The sequence below is a fragment of the Anopheles coluzzii genome, chromosome 3 (genome assembly GCF_943734685.1).
Source record: "Anopheles coluzzii chromosome 3, AcolN3, whole genome shotgun sequence".
NCBI classification, from domain to species: domain Eukaryota; kingdom Metazoa; phylum Arthropoda; class Insecta; order Diptera; family Culicidae; genus Anopheles; species Anopheles coluzzii.
Window position 1 is genome coordinate 50827960 of NC_064671.1, and position 22325 is coordinate 50850284.

At 39.4% G+C, this 22325-nt stretch overlaps 1 protein-coding gene across 3 annotated transcripts in view; it reads right to left on the reverse strand.

Moving 5' to 3' along the window:
• LOC120955709 (protein vav) overlaps positions 1–17796 on the reverse strand; it is a 46799-nt gene extending 29003 nt beyond the window's left edge. The window contains exons 1-5 of one of the 3 annotated variants that reach the window (XM_040376802.2): positions 17276–17796; positions 16999–17177; positions 1371–1445; positions 1033–1115; positions 796–914 (exon numbers count right to left, since the gene is read on the reverse strand). In XM_040376802.2, the coding sequence (XP_040232736.1) occupies positions 796–914; positions 1033–1115; positions 1371–1445; positions 16999–17177; positions 17276–17515 (696 nt within the window). In that variant the 5' untranslated portion in view covers positions 17516–17796. Of the gene's footprint in view, positions 1–355; positions 746–795; positions 915–1032; positions 1116–1370; positions 1446–16998; positions 17178–17275 lie in introns of those variants that run through there. The other 2 variants (XM_040376803.2, XM_040376804.2) reach the window with 2 other exon arrangements.
• Between the last annotated feature and the right edge of the window lie 4529 nt (positions 17797–22325).

Sequence of the window (22325 nt, forward strand, 5' to 3'; positions counted from 1 at the left end):
AGTATCGATTGCCGTCAAAATAACAAAGTAAAGTGGTTTAACCGTCTTGTGTACGACCAAAAAACTCTACGTAACCGTACAACAGCCTACCCAAGTAGGCCATACATTTTGTATGGAAGAATGATGTTTTTCTTGGTTAAAATCGTATATCTTTTGAATTACTTGTTAGATTTGAATGAAAACTGTCTTGTACATGTGAAGGGTATATATAATTAATAATTTAAAAAAAATAAACATTTTTGGTATTTTTTTTTGCATATGATTAGTAAACATCTTTCCTGAGGCATTCTAAAAAATTGAAGTCGATACGACTTCCTAATCTAAAGTTATTTCGGAATAAAGATGCGAAACTTACCCGGATAGGCGGTCGTACACATGGCGGTTAACCAATAAGATACAGACCAAAATCTTTAACAAGTCCATTTTGCCTCACTTTCCCCTATATGTTGACAAGTGTTCTACGCGTTTTTTCTCGATCTATTTGCTCACGAAGGCGAGATTTTGCCCCTGATAATTACTGCCGCTTGTATAACTTAAATATGACTACATAAGTATTCTGCAGAAATTATATGGATAAACATCATCAGCATAACGAGTTTTTCGTATAACGAAATAGTCACTGGAACAGATTAAACTCGTTATGAGTGGTTTCACTGTATTTGACTCTCCAAACATTAAAACATTCATTATTATGACTGTCTGGATTATTTATGGACTAACCGTATCGCTGCATATTAATAATGCGATGAAAAACACGCAAAAGCTTATCACAAGATTAATTCTTTCTTTGCTAACCTGAGGCAAAGTTGATGAGAATGTTACATAGCAGAGATCTTCATAAATCTTTTCCTCTTCGCGCGCACTACAGTCCGGAAAACTTGATAGTTCGTTGCAATGACCGTAGAAGGAAGTTTCTACAGTGTTAAGGACATCAGTTAATATATGGATATTTGTTAGAAAAGAAAATGTACACGTAATTATTGATATAGCCGAAAACATATATAAATTATTCACACACATATCAATTCTAACCTTGATTACGGCAAGGAAGCGAATCATTAATTAACACGATCTCTTTGTTATCACACCTTAATTCCGAATCCAACAAACTTTGGCTATGAAATGGTTGCATGAAAATACATACAAGACGAATTAGTAGAATTACTTTATTTAGAAAATGAATTCCTTTCCGAAATCCTCTAGCAGTTGTAAACAGTTAGATGAAATCGTCAATTTATACTGTGAATAATTATTGGCTGAATAAATCTATGGCATACATATTGCTTTACTGTTTTCTACTACTATTGACAAGTTGGGAAATTAGAAAACATATTCAATAATTTATAGGCACATTAACGCTTTCCACTCACCTTGCATGCAGATCTTTGTAGATATCATCGTCTAAACTAGTCCTCTCTGTCTGTACAGAATGAGTTATGAAGCCACTATAAAACAGAAAAAAAAAACATTTAAGTTAACATAACAACAGTAGTTAAGTATATCTGGTCGAATATTTGTTAATTATTGTTTTTTTTTGCTGAGATAACGAGAATTTGTTACAAACTAGTTAATTTATCTATGTTACGGGGCTACGCATTATTATTTCGGGGGTGTATAACCGCTTCTCAGTCTCGCGATGTTGAAAAATAAGTAAAAAAAATGTTTTCTAATTGATTTCATTTCAATCTGAAAATTTAGGAAAATGACATTTATAGGCCAGGGTTGGCTATGCGAAATAATATATTTATGCTTCTGTATTTGAATGAAGATTTTAAGTGTTTTGTGTATTCGTCAAGCCTCCAGAAAGCTTGCTTGAGCAAAAGTTTTCACTTGTGATATCAAAAAGTGACGTTTACATCTGGTTATAAAAAAACATGCTATGAGACCACATGGTCTACATACACTTTGATTTTAGATTCCATCACCTGATTTCTTCGCATGCGGTCCGTAGTTTGGAGACCTCTGATCTAGACCGAAAATTGCAGACTAGTTTTATGTGTGGTTTTGTGCGGAATGTTTACATGATATCAGCCTCCAACTGTGCTTGATCTCAGCCTCCAAACTCCATATAAAAAGCTGACTAGAATCGAGAAGGGCCCCCATATGTTATTATTTACTGTCTTTCCCCGAGTTAGGCTGCGCTCTGGCAGCAATAGAACACGACATCGAACATGAAAATTGTATGGGATTTGACATGTTCGATTTAACCGTATTAATACACGATGCGCAATCTCAGATTGCGCATACAGTAGAACGTCGATTATCCGGGCAGCTCGGGACCGCACGGTTGCCGGTTAATCGATTTGCACGGATAATCGTCCGAGAAATGTCAAATTCATATAAAAAATATAAAATTCACTAGTTTTATGATTAATTTACCTTGAATCTATCAATTAATCTTTAGTAGAATATTATTTTAATCAATAACAATAGGTTTAACAACTTTTCACGAACAAAAATGAATTTCGAAAATACCACTAGACACTACAGAGCTGCACAAAAAACTGGTTGCTCACTTGACTATCGCTGCAAATGTTCGCTGTACGTTTGAACAGCTGTCACATTTATGCGCACGGTTAAGCCGCCCGCCGGTTAATCCTCCCCCGGATAATCGACGTTATACTGTATATTCGTTTTATCAAAACATAAGTCATTTCGCGTAGCCAACCCTGAGCTATAAACGTAATTTCCATACATTTTCAGATTGCGCCAAGATTGCGCATAAATCTTCAAGATTATATGTCCGAGTTATATAAAATTTTTTGACAGATAAATATATTAAACCGACCCGTTTGACAGATAAATATATGCGCAATCTGAGATTGCGCATCGTCTATTGTTACGGTAATAACCAACAAATCAAACATGTCAAATTCCATACATTTTTGACGTTCGATGTCGTGTTCGATTGGTGCTAGAGCACCGGGTTACGAGACACTCGAGTTATGCGAATTTGAGTTACGCGAATATTTATTTTAGACAGTTCATACGACAAATCAGTACAACTTTCTCCAAAAATTTTTAAGTGAAAAATCAATTACAATTTTTCCAAAAATTTCAATTAACTAAAACAACAGAAATAGTCGAATTTTCTACACGAATTGAATTAAATAAGTAATAAAGTGCATAAAAGCACTATTTTCAATCAAAAATAATTATTAAACAAGAGTATTTTGGCAGCGAAACGTAATATTCGACTTACGTGAATATCTCCGGGACGCATTATTCGCGTAACTCGGGGAAAGATAGTACACCAAACGGCCCAAACGAGATGCTTCATTCCGGGATTTATTTGGAATAAGGTAATTTTCGAAAACACACAGCATACGAAAAATGGTTCACAGCTGCTATCGAGAGAGTAATCTTAATTTAAATTTTCATTAGGGGAAAGCGGGTCAAAATGGGCATGTGGGGCAAAATGGGCACCTTCTATTTCAGCATTATTTCACTACAAAGATACTTTCCAATCCTCAAAATGTATTCATTAGAGTGTTCAATGAACACCATGTAAGCTGTATAACCCTTTCACATAAAAAACCAAGAAAAATGCAAAATAAGATTTAGTAGCATATTGATGTAATTTTTGCCACTTCGAAAATAAGCTTAAACCAGTGTCCAGTGAAACTTGGAAGTCTTACATGGTAAATTTTTTTTATCTCATAGTGGCAACTGCCCACCAAAATGACAGATTGAAGTGGCGTATACCAAAATTGAAAAATAGTGGTACGATTTTGAATACAAAAATGTTGTGTTTTGAACTGGCTTTACGATTGGTCTAAAAAATATAGAGTCGTCGCAAAAAACGCAGAGCTGTTACAGAAGTCTCGATTTGAAAACCGCGAAAGCCGAGTCAAGCCATTTACAAATCCGCGTCAATACGAAAGCAACTACACCGCTCGTGTAGCCTGGCAAGAAATGATGGACGAAAAACGGGAGAAGGGAAAACCGATATCCTTCGAACAACACGCACACATGCATTTGCATGCGAATTTCGCTTGACCGGCGGGGCGAGTACCGGCTTCGAACGACGAAATCCGTTCGACGCTCATGAGAGAATGAGAATCATGAGATACAACTGTCAAGCATTTAAAGACGTTTATATCTACGATTTAAGGATAGTTATGTTTTGAATTTTGAATTTTTTTGCCGTTGGTATTGGATTTCATTCGATACATCATTATTGGATGGTTTGTTATCAATTATAAGGCAGCTTTACTCACTTTCTTGAAAAAAAAAAACAAAAAAATATCTCTATACATATATATATATATATATATATATATATATACATATATATATATATATATACATATTGTATTTATAGAACTATATTATTATAGATATTTGTATGTATAGTTATATTCCGATAAATTTTATGTTTTTTATATACATTTTCCAAACTGATGAAAATTTATTTCATTGGAAATTGATCACAAAACATTTTTAAAATGTTACATACCTCTAAGTTTAATTCACTTCAATCATTTAAAGCAAAATTTAAAGCAAAACGTTACATTGAAAACAACATTCGTTCCAAATCCGCAGCGCAAAACCTCGCGGATTTCTCCCCATACAAACGGGAACGTTCGACCCCGGCAGGTAGAACTCATTCTTTCGCGCGCTTCTTACAGTCTCTCAATGGTACGTTATTTTAAAACTGAGCGCCAAGTGAGCGCCTTCTGACAACCGCGGCGAACGGATCTCGTCGTTCGAAGCCCATAGTCGCCCTGCGGGACTACCCATCTCTCTCGATCTGCAATGATTTGTCTGCTATCGCGCTCATCCAGGTGTTAGGCATCCTCTGTCTGTCCAGAACTTTTGTTGTGGTAGGATGTGCTGGAAGGATGCGTGATTTCTTGTACCCCGTACTTTGGTCGTCTACGTTTTGTGTCGTCTTCCTTCTTCTTCAAATATGGAATGATTTACAGGGTTTTCGAGGATTATATAGACATGTTCAGCGAGTTGTAGATTCGTTCAGGCATATAATAGACTCTTTCAGCGAGATATAGAATTGTTCGGATATAGGTGTAGACATGTACGGTTATACTGTAGAGCTGTCACTTTCGTTCCCCTTGGACTGCAGCTTGGATCATTCTCATCAGAAGGTAAACAAACGGTTTTCGTAAAAATATGCTTGTTTTAACTAATTCATTTATTAAACAGCTTGGAGAATGATTATTAGCTACTTTTAGGACTTTTAAGAATGAAAAATTGAACCCTGCGGCACAGTGTGTAAACAAAACAAATGACAGCACTACAGAATCGCTGAACATGTCTACGCCTACATCCGAACAATTCTATATCTCGCTGAAAGAGTCTATTATATGCCTGAAATGCACGTCTACACTCTTAAAAAAATATGCCGAGTCTCGGTTAAAAATAACCGTGATTCGCACAACTGGGATCTCGATAAATATAATAATGAGATGATGTAATTATGGGGCCCTTCACGATTCTAGTCAGTTTTTTGTATGGAGTTTGACAGTTGGAGGCTGAAATCATGTAAACACCCCATACAAAACCACACAAAACTAGCCTGCAATTTTCAGTCTAGATTATACTAGTCTCAAAGCTAGAATTAGATTCGAGTACCTGCTCGAAAAATGGCAAAACACGGTGTTGTTTACATTTACCCCAAGGTGCATTAACCGTCATGTGTACAACCGCCTACCCGTATAAGTTTTGCATCTTTATTCCAAAATAACTTTGGATTAAAAAATCGTATCGACTTCAAATTTTAAAAATGCCTCAGAAAATATGTTTTCTACCCATGTGCAAAAAATACCAAAAATGTTAAATTTTTTTTTTTATTATTTAAGTTTAAATACCCTACACATGTACAACCGCCTACCCGTGTAAGCTATACATTTTGTATGGAAGAATTATGTTTTTCGAGGTTAAAAGCTTATATCTTTTGAATTACTAGTTAGAATTGAATGAAAATTGTCTTAGGGTCACAATAATGTTTTATAACATATTGTTATAAAATTAGAATTTAAAAACTCCTATCAATATTTTTTTCAATCAAAAATGTGCTGTAACTCCAACACCCCAACCGGCCTTTTTTTCAAATGTTGTATTACAGTGTAACAATATATCGACATTAACACTGAAATCACCTCTTTTAAAATGATACCAACCACTACAAGCAAACGAAATAGAATTGGCTGAAAGTTAACACACACATTCATACTGTAGTCATAGTGTTACTGCCGAATAGGGATGGGTGTTTTGGAGCGCATCAATGGCTCCGAAGTCGGCTCTGCACCCACGGCTCCAGAACCGGATCCACACCAACAGCTCCGGAGCCGGATTCGCACCAACAGCCCCGAAGTCGGCGACGAATCAATGGCTCCGGCGGTGAATCAACGGCTCCGGACCAACGGCTCTGGACTAACGTTTCAATAGAGACGGCATTGTATGATAGTCTAAAAACGAATCTATCTTCTTGCAAGTGTAGAAGCTAACACGCGATGTGATTGTTGAACGATGTTCAAAATTTATCGATTTTTTTTACAAAATTCTTTTACAACATTATTTACTAAGCTATTTACGGATCTTTCCCATTGAAACTTTATTGAAAAGGATTTTTTTAGCAATCTGTTAAAACCGACTCCGGAGCCGTGGGTGCGGAGTCGTTGGTGCGGAGCCACTGGAGCGGAGTCAGCTTCGGAGCCGTGGGTGCGGAGCCATGGGGGCGGAGCCGGCTCCGTTGAGTTGGAGTGGAGGAGGTTCCGAAGTTGTCTGGAGCCGATCGGAGCCGGTTTTTAATAAAAGATGATGAGCATATTTTATAGATCGTCAACATATATTTTTATACAACAAGCAAAACAATTGAAAAATGTATATAACTTTTGAAAGAAACCTAAGTAAAACTTATAAAAAGACTAATCATCCACTTAAAACATGCGGCCTGGCCAGTTATGGTGGTGGAGTTAGAACATATTATTGATTGAAAAAAATCTTGATAAGATAAGATTTTGGTCGTACACAAGACGGTTAAAGAAATCACGTGGTGGAATCTAGAATCAAAGTGTATGTAGTCCAGATGGTCTCATAGCATGTTTTTATAACCAAATTTGAATAGCGGAATTTGGGGCAAGTGTGCCACCTTAAGCATTTCAAGTTATAACTCACTAAAACGTGTTTTTCAAAAGCCAATTTAAATCTCATAACCATTTTACATCTATTTGCTCACTTATAAATGAGTTTCGCTTGAAAAAAGTGCAAACAAAACAGTTTTTGAAGCGTTTTAAAAAGGGTGAAAAAAACGTTGTTTTTTGGGCTATGGGGCAAGAGTGCCACTCGTATGGGGCAAGACGGCCACCTGGTTAAAACAACCGTATTTCTTAGATAATTGGAAATTATTACGTTTGTACCACTAGTGTATGTATTCCTACATGTCTTGAGTCACCAATGAACCCCTTTTCATCACAAACTGTATCGCAATATGGGTTGTTGCTGGTCTGTTTTTCCGGAGTAGAAACCGCTCGTAAAAGCGCACCATACCGCTGAACGCTACAACAATGTTTACATTTTTGACAGCTCGCGCCTATGAAAGATGGTGGCACACTTGCCCCAAATAGAGATGGCTCTTTTGCCCCAAAAGTTGTATCTTTTTTTAAATTGAATTTTTCAGTGACAAAAAGAAAGTTTTTTTTAAGCAATACGGCAAAGCCGTCCCTACTGAATAAAAAAAAAAAAGAAAGTTTTTTTCAACTAACCCCACAAAAAAATTCACGTTTCCTCAGCTATACGGTGGTGTAAAAATTTTCTCGGTTGATTGTTCGCATGATTTTTGAGAGCTTATTTGGTTGGATTAAAAAATTATAATATTCTGCTCAATTTTTTAAACTCAATATAAATCAGTTCAAAACAATGGGAAATATCGATTTGTCTATATGAAATTCGGCTCAGTATACTTAGTCATTGGAAAGCAACCAACTGTATACACAATTGATCATTAAACTAAAGTTTTTAAGGAAAAATGCTTGGTGGCACTCTTGCCCCGTATGGCACACTTGCCCCAAATTCCGCTATCACTTTTTGACAAGATGGGTGAAAACTTTTGTTCAAACAAACTTTCTGGAGGCTTGACGAATACATAAAACACTCTTAAAATCTTCGTTCAGAAGCAGAAGCGATAAAAATCAGCCTTCTAAATTCATACACCTTGGGATAAGCACACCTGTATATTCTACTTACTTAGTAAGCTGCTCGAAAACTGCTATACATTGCAAACAGCTGACAGGCTGAAATTTCAGAACATTTAACCTTTAAGTTGGCAACCGGATACCCGGGTATTTTTTTTAACTTTAAACTGCAATAACTTTTGATTCATTGCTTTTATTGACCTGAAATTTTCCGTAGCCTCCCAACTTTTAATTTCTGATTTAACTTTACCACGTAAGTTGGCAACCAGCATACCCGGGTATTCCATACAGTTTTGTATGGAGAATGACGTTTCTCTTCTTCCTCTTTTCGTATTGTGCTTATTTTCGAGTCAAATTCAAGCGATTCCAAATTTCAATTTGACCGTTATTTTTATAATAAAATGAATAAACTAAATGAATAAATGAAATAGAAGAGAATATATGGTCGGCATTACTTGCTTACAGCATTAAAATATAGAAAGCATTGTTTACCTATGAAAATAGTTAATTTTTTGTATCAAAACGTGTGGAATACCCGGGTATGCCGGTTGCCAACTTACGTGTGTAAATCTGGTTGCCAACTCTACGGTTAAGAACATCAGCTTCGTCAGATTTTGAATAAGGAAAAGCGAGGCAAAAAGGGCATGTTAAGCAGTTTACTGAATATTCCTTTGAATATTACACATCACACAAATTATTCTTACATTACAATTACAAGCCTCTACTATTTATCTATAAATTAAAATTGCCACATAGCCTGAAAATAACTTCAACAAATGTTAAATAAAAGTTTTTCTTTTTAAAGATAATATTTTGACACGCAGGGCAAAATGGACATATGTAAATAAAACGAGAAACGTCAAAACACTGAGGCAATATGGGCCACAACAACTGCTCTTAGGTAATGGTCTATGCTTTTGCGCACGTTTCGTAAAATATATTCTCGTCCTATCTTTTGTTTTGCTGTTCAGGAAAACCCTTAAAATTCTTCCAAAAATATGCAATCAAAATTAAAACAGTTTTTACTCGTTCCACTCTAAAAAATCTAATCTTTTGAATCTATGCCTGTTACCATTATTGTGTTACCCCTATATATCAAAAACATCTGCCCATTTTGCCCCAAGTGTAAGCGCCGTGTCTGTGCTTCATCGCATGCGATTTTATCGCACGTGCTGTCAAACGCTTTTTCGTATAATATTACAATTATTTGGATGATTTTAAGAATTTAACGATTGTCCATTTTACCCCAAGAGTAACTGCCCATTTTGCCCCACGTGAAGCATTTTTGTATTTTTTGTTATATTAGTAAAATTCGATAGTTCGATTGCCTTACTTTCTTCTGAAAAATATACCATGTAAGACTTCCAAATTTCTCTGGACACTGGTTTAAGCTTATTTTCGAAGTGGCAAAAATTACATCAATATGCTACTAAATCTTATTTTGCATGTTTTTTGTTTGTTTTTTTTTTTTATATAAAAAGGTTATACAGCTTACATGGTGTTCATAAAACACTCTAATGAATACATTTTGAGCATAGGAATGTATATTTGTAGTGAAATAATGCATAAGTAGAAGGTGCCCATTTTGCCCTGCTTTCCCCTACTCTGTTTTTAATCACTTTTTGCATCGTATTGCATTCAAACAAAACCAGCTTTCTCATTTTGCTCATTAGTACCATTAATTAATTAATTATTAGATTTAACTTATGTACATCCCCCACGGTACAAATATATTGTGAATTAATAAATGAAATGAAATACTTTTGCTGCCACCCTGTATGAGCATCAGATACAAAGCTGGAGATGATTTTGTTATGAGTTTATAATATGCCGATTTTTTGTATCACGAATAACTTTAATCATAGTAACCTATGATTCACTGAGGTTATAAGTTTTCTATTAAATACATTCATTCAGTTCCTAACCATACAATACGCTGGTTGTTTGCACTACTGCCAATAGGTTATGGACCCAGAATAGTACGATATTTGAAGAAGTGTAATTTTCAATCAAGTGACAAGAAACCGAAGATGAATTCAAGTTCCACTGGATCCTCAAGCGCTGCAGGTTTCGTCGAATCTTCTTGGCATCGAACGTCTTACCGGTAGAGAAAATTGGGACACTTGGAAGTTTGCGGTACAAACCTTCCTTGAGCTCGAAGATCTCTGGTGCGTGGTAAAGCCGAAAAAGAATGACGACGGGAGTTACGTAGCCGTGGATGCAGACAAGGATCGCAAGGCAAGAGCAAAAATCATCCTTCTTCTTGATCCGCTGAATTATGTGCACGTCAAGGAAGCAACGACAGCAAGAGAAGTTTGGGCTAAGTTGGAGAGAGCTTTTGAAGATTCTGGTCTTACTAGAAGAGTCGGACTGCTCCACAAGCTGATAAAAACAGATTTGTCGTCTTGCGAATCCATGTCTGAATACGTTAACCGCACAATTTCAACGTCGCATCAACTCAACGGAATAGGCTTTGCGATTTCCGAAGAGTGGATTGGAACGCTTCTACTGGCTGGTTTGTCTGAGCAATATCGTCCAATGATAATGGCTTTGGAAAATTCAGGTACAGTAGGTGACCGCTAACTGGATGTGTTTTAACTGGAGTGCTTTTTAACTGGAGGTTCGCTAACTGGAGTGATTCTCAATTAACGAACACTTAAACGTCAAAACATGAAACATCCGGAATCTCATGAAGAGAAATTTGTCGCAAATGTGCATTTTTCAAACAAATTTAGGGTCTTTCACCTACGTTTGCTATTAATTTATGTTATTACACGAATTACCATACTTTATATCAACATAAATGAAAAAAAGTTTGGTATGTTTATTCCAGTCCACGCCAATCAAAACAATCAATCCATAGAAACGTCACTCCAGTTAGTGAACATTGTTCGTTAACTGGAGCTTGTATACCTCTCAGTTAGCGGTCACCTACTGTATAGTCATTACTGGAGACGTTATCAAAATAAAACTTCTACAAGAAATGCCAGCCACATCCAGCGTTTGTTGCAAAAAGGAAAGTTTCTGGACAAAAATTTAAAGAACAGAATCCTCCGAAAGGGCCGAGATGTCGGAAATGTTCCAAGTACAGCCATATAGCAAAGGATTGCTACAGTTCGAAAAAGGAAAATACGTTTTGCACAGTGCTTTCTACTATCGGGACAGCCAACGGCGAAGATTGGTATTTTGACTCGGGAGCTAGTGTTCACATGACACGAAACGCGGAACTCCTACAAAATGTGAAGCCATCCAATGGTACTGTGGTAGCGGCTAACGGCGGTAATATGAAAATCACCGGAACGGGATCGTACATAGTGAAGCCTTCGTGTAGCAATGATGAGATTCCTGTTTGTGATGTTCAAGTATTACCAGACCTATCAGTGAATCTATTGTCCGTCAACCAGATCGTCCGGAAAGGATACATTGTCGTTTTTAACAACGATGGATGCAAAGTGATTGGCAAAGATGGCAATGTGGTAGCTACCGGCAGCCATGAAAACGACCTTTTCAAGCTTCAAGAACGCAAGCAAGGTAAGAAAAATGCTTTGGCGGTTTCATCTACAGGAAGCTTGGAGTTATGGCATCAACGGATGGAACACCTAAACATCAACGGTGTGCGCAGCCTCGCCAACGGATTGGCAGATGGAGTCAATATCGACGGAGGAAGCATGGCCGACTGTAAGGTGTGTCCGATGGGCAAACTGAGTCGCCACCCGTTCAGCAAGGAAATAGGGCGTCTGAGATATTAAATTTAGTTCATATCTGCGGACCGATGGAGGTTAAGTCACTAAGTGGAAACCGTTATTTTATTGTCTTTATTGACGATAAATCCCGCCGGATATGGACATACTTTTTAAAAACTAAATCGGAATCTGAGGTTGCGCAAGTTTTCCATGATATCCACGCAATGGCGGAACGGCAATCCGGAAGAAAGCTTAAGGTCCTCCGAACAGATAACGGTAAAGAGTACGTAAATGCTACATTCAAAAAAACATCTGAATAAGCACGGAATAGTACATCAAAAATCCAATGCGTACACCCCGGAACAAAACGGTATGGCGGAACGAGCGAACAGATCGATCGTAGAACGTGCAAGGTGCATGCTTTACATGGCTAAGCTTGCAAAACATTTTTGGGCGGAAGCTGTGGCAATGGCTGTATATTTGCTGAATGGTTCCCCAACCAAAGGCAACGAAGTAACTCCGGAGGAAGCATGGACAGGAAAGAAACCCAACCTTTCCCATTTAAGGATATTTGGAACACGTGCGATGGTCCTAGTACCAAAACAATATCGAAAAAAATGGGATCCTAAGTCAGAAGAGTGCATTTTCACCGGAATTGACGAACATACCAAAGGGTATCGATTGTTCAATTTGAGGTCCAGGAAAATTGTCATCAGCCGGGAAGTGAAATTCATCGATGAAGGTGTCGCTATTCCTTTCGAAGAAAACTCGAACGTAAAATAGATTATTCTTTTGGAACACGAAGAGACGATTTCTCTTGCACCGAGCATTCCTTGGGCTGAAACACCGTCGAGTGAGGAAGATAGCGATAACGATGCCTTCAATGAATTTTCCAATGAGGTTGGAGATTTTAGCGAAGATTCCGACGGAACATTGGTTGATTCTGATGATGCTGCTGATATTTCTATGTTTGACGTGACCACCGTGCTCCCACCGCGACAAAATTCATATCCACCAAGGTCACCGGTGTTGAGGCGCAGCGGTCGCGAGCACAGATTGCCAGGCAAGTACAATGATTTTGTTATTTCAACAAAAGGATTGCCTAGTTCCTTTCCTTCTCAGCATGAATCCAACAGCTGCCAAACTAGTGGTTCATCGACAGCGATCTGGAGCCAGGAAGGAATAAACAATGCTGAGGAAACAGAGGAAAGCAGTTCACGAGCAGCTAGAGAATTTAGTGGTATTGCCATGACCGAATCCAACGCCAGGAGGGAAGTTAAAGATGACGATCCTGTTAGCCATCACGATGCTTTGTCGCGTAACGACTCCGAACGATGGAAGGTAGCGATGGAAGAAGAGTACCAGGCGCTGATGGAAAACAACACGTGGAATTTATCAGCGCTGCCAAAAGGAAGAAAAGCAATTAAGTGCAAATGGGTGTTCAAGACCAAGTATGATGCTGCTGGAAACATCGATCGCTACAAGACACGGTTAGTGATCAAAGGATTTTCTCAGCGAAAGGGGGTGGACTACGACGAAACCTACTCTCCAGTGGTACGTCACAGTTCACTGAGATACCTTTTTGCGCTCGCTGCTAGACACAATCTTATGGTAGATCAGATGGATGCCATCACCGCTTTTCTCCAAGGTGATCTAGATCAGGAAATATATTTGGAGCAACCCCCATGCTTTGAGCAGCATAATAAGAACAATGGTGTGCCGCCTAAACAAAGCTCTATACGGGCTAAAACAATCAAGCCGGGTGTGGAATGTGAAATTAGACACAACGCTCAAGAAGCTAGGCTTGAAGCAATCGAAATACGACACATGTGTCTACTTCAAGATTGACAACGACAAAATTTTATTTGTTGCAATCTATGTGGATGACTTGATGATTTTTTCGAATAACGTGGACATGAAAAATCAATTGAAGGTGCAGTTAAGCAATACGTTCAAAATGAAAGATCTTGGACCAGCAAAAAGTTGCCTAGGGATCCGTATTACATATTCGGAAGATGGAATAGCGCTGGATCAGGAAGCCTATATTGAAACAGTCTTAGCCAGATTCAACATGCAAGATTCGAAAGCCACGTCCACTCCGATGAACACTGCCATCAAACTTACGTCGAAAATGTCGCCTCAAACGGAAGAAGAGCTAGAACAAATGGCGAATATACCGTATCAAGAAGCCGTAGGATGCCTAATGTATCTTGCTCAATGTACCAGACCTGAAATCCTGTTTGCTATCAACCAGCTGAGTCGGTACAACACCAACCCCGGATCAAGTCACTGGCAGGCCGTCAAACATTTGATGCGGTATCTCAGAGGGACATCTTCTATAAAGTTGAAGTACTTCTCATCTGGTGATAATAAGATCGTCGACTATTCAGATGCTGATTGGGCCGCTGACGCAGATGATCGTAAATCAACAAGTGGATATATATTCAAAATCCAAGGAGGAGCGGTTTCTTGGAGTTGCAAACGACAAGCAACTGTGGCGTTATCCACATGTGAGGCAGAGTATATGGCATTATCTGCAGCTGTACAAGAAGCGTCCTGGTGGCAGGGACTCTTAACGCAGTTTGGTAAGCATGACCCAATCAAGTTGTTTTGTGATAATCAAAGCACAATATGTATTGCTAAAGATGGTGGATACACACCAAGAACCAAACATATTGACATTAGACATCATTTTATACGAGATGTGTTGGATCGAAAAATTGTGCAGCTCGATTATGTGAATGCCGAAGATCAGGTTGCAGATGGATTAACGAAACCACTACAACGCATTGAATTAGAACGTAACCGGACATTGATGGGTATTACAAAATAATCGGCTTTAGGAGGAGTGTTATGAGTTTATAGTATGCTGATATTTTGTATCACGAATAACTTTAATCATAGTAACCTATGATTCACTGTGGTTATAAGTTTTCTATTAAATACATTCATTCTGTTCCCAACCATACAATACGCTGGTTGTTTGCACTACTGCCAATAGATTTGAATGCATCGTACAGATAGTGATAATGTTTCGTTCTACTTAACATAATGACGATTTTTAGGCTAATTTTTCCTTGTCGCAAAATCCGCACCAATAAAGAGTAAGGACGCGCAAAATCCGCCAAAAAAGCAAATTCCGCGCAAGCTGTAACAGCTCTGAAAATGTTATCAATGCCCGGTTTTTATTGATAAATTCCCGTTTTTCCGGCTTTTCCACGAAAAATAAAATTCCCTGCTAATTTACGGTTTCCCGGTTTTCCTGGTTGAGTGGCCTCCTGGTTATACGAGTGCCTTGACCAACCGGATGCCGAATATACATGGTTTTATGAGCAGCAGTAAGAACCCTTCCATGAACGTATCGTCCAATACGACGCTGTTTCGTATGATGCCGCTTATATTGCCGCCAATACCATCCCGCTAGACCTCTTGATGTAGGGTAGTGATGGGTAAATTCAACAAAAATCCGGAATCGCTTCCGCATGACTCCGCCAAAATTGGAAGCGGTTCCGGAAGGTAGGTGCAAAACTCCGACCTCGGAGCCGTCCGGAGCCACTAGTCGGCAGCCGGAGCCGTCCGGAGCCGTTGGAGCCGTCGGAGCTGTCCGGAGCCGTCGGAGCCGTCTGGAGCCGTCGGAGCCGTCCGGAGCCGCCCGGAGCCGCTAGTCGGCAGCCGGAGCCGTCCGGAGCCGGCGGAGCCGTCCGAGCCGTTGGAGCCGTTGGAGCCGTCCGGAGCCGTCGGAGCCGTCTGGAGCCGTCGGAGCCGTCCGGAGCCGCTAGTCGGCATCCGGAGCCGTCCGGAGCCGTCGGAGCCGTTGGAGCCGTTGGAGCCGTCCGGAGCCGTCGGAGCCGTCGGAGTAGTTGTAATAGTCGGAAGCATTCTGAAGCGCATTAATTTCTCGATATTAGTGATAATTTTATTGTAAAAAACAGCTTACGAAAAAAAAGAGTCTTCTTCATTTATTGATATGAAGTAGTCGGCTCCGGACGGCTCCAACCGGCTCCGTCGGCTCCAACGGCTACGACGGCTCCGACCGGCTCCAGCTGCCGACTAGCGGCTCAGACGGCTCCAACGGCTCCGACGGCTCCGAACGGCTCCGACGGCTCCAACGATTCCGGACAGCTCCAACGGCTCCAACGACTCCGACGGCTTCGGACGGCTCCGACGGCTCCGACGGCTCCAGCTGCCGACTAGCGGCTCCGGACGGCTCCGGACGGCTCCGACGGCTCCGGACGGCTCCGACGGCTCCGGACGGCTCCAGCTGCCGACTAGCGGCTCCGGACGGCTCCGGACGGCTCCGACGGCTCCGGACGGCTCCAGACGGCTCTGACGGCTCCGGACGGCTCCGACGGCTCCGGGCGGAATCGACGATTTGAATTTTTCGGAATCGGAGCCGGAGTAGCAATGCTCGGAAGCGATTCCGAGCAGTGGGTGCGATTCCGGTTACCCATCACTAATGTAGGGGGATATCCGCTGCCAAGACAGAAAGGTAGTGGTGGTATATCATCGGGCATCCGTCATCGAACACGGGCTGTTTCACTGACCACGATTCGCTAGGACCCGACAAGAGATGCAGTAGCCACTACATCGTCTCGGAGATGTGCACCAACCGCGACACCTGGGAATCCGTAGGCGCTTCTGACAGGACATCGTCTCCACCCAGCAAAGAAGGAATTTGGACCAGCCACAGCCGGCTCTACAAACGTCACCATTGTTTTTTTAACTTAACTAGTCCCTTCTCTTCCTTGCTATTCCCTGCTTCCCTATCCATTTCCTTTTAATGTTTTTCCTCTTTTTATCGTTTCTTTTCCTTTAAGATATTTCAATTCAGGATAGCTGTGGTTTGCCTGAAATGGATTGAGGCAACCCGCCAACAGAAATGCTGGTTGGATTGAGGATAGAGCCCGAGCTTCATCCCGGAAGGCTCAGAAACGCAAGTATAGAATCGTTGCAGCCGATATGTGTCGGATACCTGGATGCACCGCACGCACTCCAGAGCTTGAAATAATATACCTCACCGCGAATCGGCAGAATTAGGATTAGGTCGAATTGTGAGAGCCTGTCTGATAGGACATTGGAGCCACTCTTGGTACATTTACATTTAGTTGTAGAATTTAAGAGAAGCTGAATGGTGAATTGGTTCTAATTTTAAGTGAACTTACGGTATATTAGTTGCAGTTTGCACTTTTCTGCATGTTGATAATTTGGATAGAGTTAGAAGCACCCGATGAAAGTTGGTAAGGTCGTACAACATGGTCGGTTCGAACAGATCCGCTTCCTTCAAGCCAAAGTTGGTTTTGCATGCTTCTAGAAACAGTTTAATATTTTGTATGCAAAGAAACTAAAGAAAATACTATTAATTTGAGTTTTATAATTTAAACTCAACAAGATACAAGTAGAAATTTCGTTTGCCATATCACAGCATTTTAGAATACATACGTGTGCCATTTGAGGTTTACGATTGAAATCTTTTCTATCGAAAGACGACGGATCGAAAAAATTTGCTAAATTACACAGCAGCACTCCGTCTCGGAGAATGGTTGCGAGGACTTTAATATCCGAGTCTAGGTGATTGGCACGGTGGTCATTTGGAATTATATTGCAGCGCGTGAGCCAGGCGGCACATTCACGCCACAACTCGGCAACCATCGTGTTGGAAGTAGCAGTAACTGTGGCCATCACATTACACAAAAAGATATAATATAACTTTGTCGCCCACGCCCAGATATTCTTTGATATCAGCAGAGCCTTTCTTCAAACGATGACAATTGGGAAAGAAGGAAATTGTGCGCGAAAAACAGAAGAAAATGTAAACAACGCACTACTTTAAACGTAAACGAAATAGATCCATAATGATATGGAAGTGCGAGCGATATTGTTCCATTCCTATTTGTTTCCACTTGTTTTTCACAATCTTCTTCGTTGCTGCGTTTTGTTGTTTTGTGTAGCACATAGGAGTGTGTTTGGTCATATTCGGTGAAAGATGGTTTTTACAGGGTTTATGGCAACCTGTGTGGCCAGATTATTTTTGCCGTTTTCGGTAGGTGCATCAAAATTTTATCGGTAGTTTTCGGTAGGAGTTTAAGATTTTTTCGGTAGTTTTCGGTAGGCTTTGAAGTGTTGAAAGGGGGGGGGGGGGGGTTGTCGGAGATGGAAGTTAATCTGTCGAATGAAGAGCAGCACGAGAAAATACATCTTTCATTTATTTAAAGGAGATAGTTTAGATTAGGTTCATAGCGGTCACATGAGGCCTTTCTAAGGCTGGAAATAGACGAACCGAGATCGTCGCGGTACCGCGAAATTCGCGCCTTGTTTATAACAGTTGTATAACAGTAGAGCTGTCAAATCTTCCGCGCCTCCAATCGCGCCTGCAGTTTCGCAGAGATACCCAACTTCGGTATTGCTGAGATTTTCGCGGTAGCGCGAACCGATTATTTTTACTTTTTCTGGCGGATTTGTGTGAAAACTCGTGTCAAAAAATGAGTTTTGTATTTTATTTTGCATAAACTACGTGAAATAAATAATTTGATTCGCAAATTGATAGAAAAATATTTCTTCTTGGCACATTCAATCGTCACCAGACATCGGATGGTTCCATACACGAACCGCGATTATCTCGCCTATCTGTCAGATTTTATAACATAATTGACAGCTCAAGTCATACGCGATTTTCGCGGTACCGCGATGATCTCGGTTCGTCTATTTCCAGCCTAAAGTGTCGATCTGAAAATTGTACTAGGGAATCTAACCCAACAAATGATTGGGACGCTCTAACAGCAATCGAACGCGACATCGAACATGAAAAATATATGGAATTTTACATGTTCGATGTGATAACCCGAACAAATCGAACATGTCAAGTCCTATACATTTTTCATGTTCGATGACGTGTTCTATTGCTGTTAGAGCGCCGGCTTACATTATCTGTCAAATAGCATATAAAAGCCCAAGGTGGATTTAAAAATATCAGGTGGTGGACTCTAGTGCATTTTGACAATTCGTCACTTGACGTAAGATCCCCAGGATTCAAACTTTGTTTACATTTATTAAATTTGTTCATATAATTTATCTACCCCATTTTTTCGATTAAATATTAATAAAAATATTTGGATAATTATTTTGGACTTCGCGAGTTCTTATTTAACATTAAAACATGGATTAAAGTGTGTTATTTTGTGTTATTCCGTGAATTTATTATATAATTCATTGTGTTTTCGACATTTTTGATGATAAAAATTAAGAAAGCATTATTTTTTTTTCAATTTTCACATTAATTCCTCATTATTTACGAGCCGCATGGACAATTTACGTGAGATTAGAACTCTCACTCACATGATTTTACATTTCATGCATAAAAAAAATCATCAAATCTTTTGTTAATATATCTCATTTTTTCGATAAAATCAATAGAAACACAAAATTGCACGTAGTAACAAAAAAATCTGTTCTATTTGCTAAGCTTTGTGTGCGGAAACCAATGGTTAACGGTTTTAAAATGACGTAAAGTCCCTCAACTATGGCGACCCCCCAAAGGCCCTAATCCACCACCTGATATTATTAATCCATCTTGATAAAAGCCTAAGGCAGCGGTCTAATCTTGTTGCGCGCAACATTGTTGCTCGGCAACATATCGCTGAGGTGGTCTATGAATGTTGCTGGCAACATTTCGCTTTGACATTGTTTAGCGTAAAAAATTGCCAATTAACAGCTCAGAGATTATTTTTTATCATTCACGTGTTGAATAAAGTGTTGAAAAAATGAAATATACACCAAAAAATGTATTATAAATGCTTAAAATCCAAATTTAGCGGATGTCAACAAAACGCACACTGCTGCTGTGTCATTTCATACACCCGATTACCATGACCAAGGTAAATAGAAAATGTTGCCAGACAAAAATCAAATTGGATTGAATTTGGCATGCAACAAAGCAAGGTGTATGGATATTAGGAGGTGAAGTGCTTCAGAGCAAATTGACATTTCACGACTTGACATAACAATACTGGGGGCTCCGGTATTAAAATCGGGAAGGGCTGGAGGGGGGTATAGAAAATTGTATGCGATTTGACATAACAATACTCAATGATGGCGCCCGGCAAACGCGCTAATAATTCACCTCCTCAATAAATACACCTTGCAACAAAGTTGCGCTAGCTGTCAAAATCCATACATTTTGCCAGCAACAATGTTGCGCGCAACAAGATTAGACCAGTGCCTAAGTTATCTCTGTTGAACTTCTGGTTTTGGTTGCTTGTGATTTCCATATAGAGTTTAATATATTAAGTGATTTGATAAATGGTTATATGACTTTTTGGTCAGTTTTACGAAAAAATCTGTGATTTTAGATAGGAAGAATGAAAAATCGGTAGTTTTAGAGCGGTCATCTGTGAATCGGTTGGCATATAAAAAATCGGTAGGAATACAGATAAATCGGTATTTCTGGTCACTCTGATGGTAACTATCATCAGTGTGGCCAGATAGTTTTGGCGGTTTTCAGTAGGAGCAAAGTGAGTGTATATATCAGGAGGGCTTATGGTGTTCTTCCTCGCCAATACATCGACACGCATTTAGGCCCGTGTCTGTGCTCCATCGGATGCGATTTTATCGGAAGGCCTGTCAAAATTTTATATGGAATTTGACACATAACGTCGGACGTGCGATTTCGGGCGGTGGCAACGCTTTTTCGCATGCGGTTTTATCGGACGGCCTGTCAAATTTTTATATGGGATTTGACAGATAACGTCGGTCGACGAAATCGCACCTCCGACGTTATCTGTCAAATCCCATATAAATCTCGTCCGATAAAATCGCATCCGATGAGCGTTGCCACAGCCCTAACAGATAACGTCGTACGTGTACAGGCCTTCCGATAAAATCGCATCCGATGGAGCATAGACACGGGCCTTACGCGAATTTTAATTTTTGACAGTTTACATGTCAAATCAGTACAATTTTCTCCATCAATTGTCAAATAAAAAATAATTAGCAATACAGTAGAACGTCGAATATCCGGGGCGGATTAACCGGCGGGCGGCTTAACCGTGCGCATAAATGTGACAGCTGTTAAAACGTACGGCGAACATTTGCAGCGATAGTAAAGTGGGCAACCAGTTTTTTGTGCACCTCTGTTTTGTCTAGTGGTATTTTTGAAATTCATGTTTGTTCAGGAAAAGTTGTCGAACCTATAGTTATTGAATAAAATAATATTCTACTAACGATTAATCGATTAACTCAAAGTGAGTTTATCATAAAACTAGTGAATTTTTATAATTTTTATATGAATTTGACATTTTTTGTACCATTATCCGTGCAAATCGATTAACCGGCAACCGTCCGGTCCCGAATTGCTCGGATAATCGACGTTCTACTTAACTTGAAAAGTTTTAAATCACTTAAAAGTCAAAAATAACCAAAATTTCTACACCAATTGAATCACATAAGTTATAAATTACATAAATGAACTAAATTCAATCAAAATTCATGATCAATAAAATATATTGTTGTTGTAAAACGTGATATTTGACTTACGCGAATGTCTTCGGAACGCATTATCCGGAACTACGCGCGTAACGCGGGGATGGACTGTATAGCAAATACAGGCGGTCCCCGAGATACACGGTACCTCTTATACGCGGATTCGGAGATACGCGGTTTTCAAAATTTGACAGTTCTTTGAGCAAATTGTACTGATTTGACACATCAATTGTAAATTGCCAAATAATTTCCGTGTTGATCGAATGTTAAAAACAATTTCAAAAGGTTTAAAACTGTTATATTCAGTCAGAATCAAATCAAATAATTCATCAAGTGACTGAAACCGCCCCCTACTTGCAAAATTACACAAAAATTAGTGATATTTTAGCTGGAAATCACGAGATTCGACTTACGCGGAAATTCGAGATACGCGGTATTTTGCGGCCGTTTTCGGTCCCCATTAACCGTGTATCTCGGGGACCGCCTGTAGATCAGATTTCTTTGTTACTTCATGTTTTTTTGTGTGTCTATTGATTGTATCGAAAAAATGAGATACAATAACAAATTATGTGATGATTTGTTTCGTCACAAAATTTAAAATTATGTGAGTAAGAGTACTAATCTCACTTAAATTGTCCATGTGTCTCGTAGATAATAAAGAATAAATGTTTAAATATGAAATATAAATTATTTCCTAGTTTTTATCCTGCTACATGTCTAAAACACAATGAGTAATAGTAAATAAGAGTACAGGCGGTCCCCGAGATACACGGTTATTGGGGACCGAAAACGGCCGCAAAATACCGCGTATCTCGAATTTCCGCGTAAGTCGAATCTCGTGATTTCCAGCCAAAATATCTCTAATTTCCGTGCAATTTTGCAAGTAGGGGGTGGTTTTAGCCACCAAATTAATTATTTGATATGTTTCTAATGAATTGAACAGTTTTAAACCTTTTTAAATGGTATTTTACATTCGATCAACACGGAAATTATTTGGTATTTCACAATGGATGTG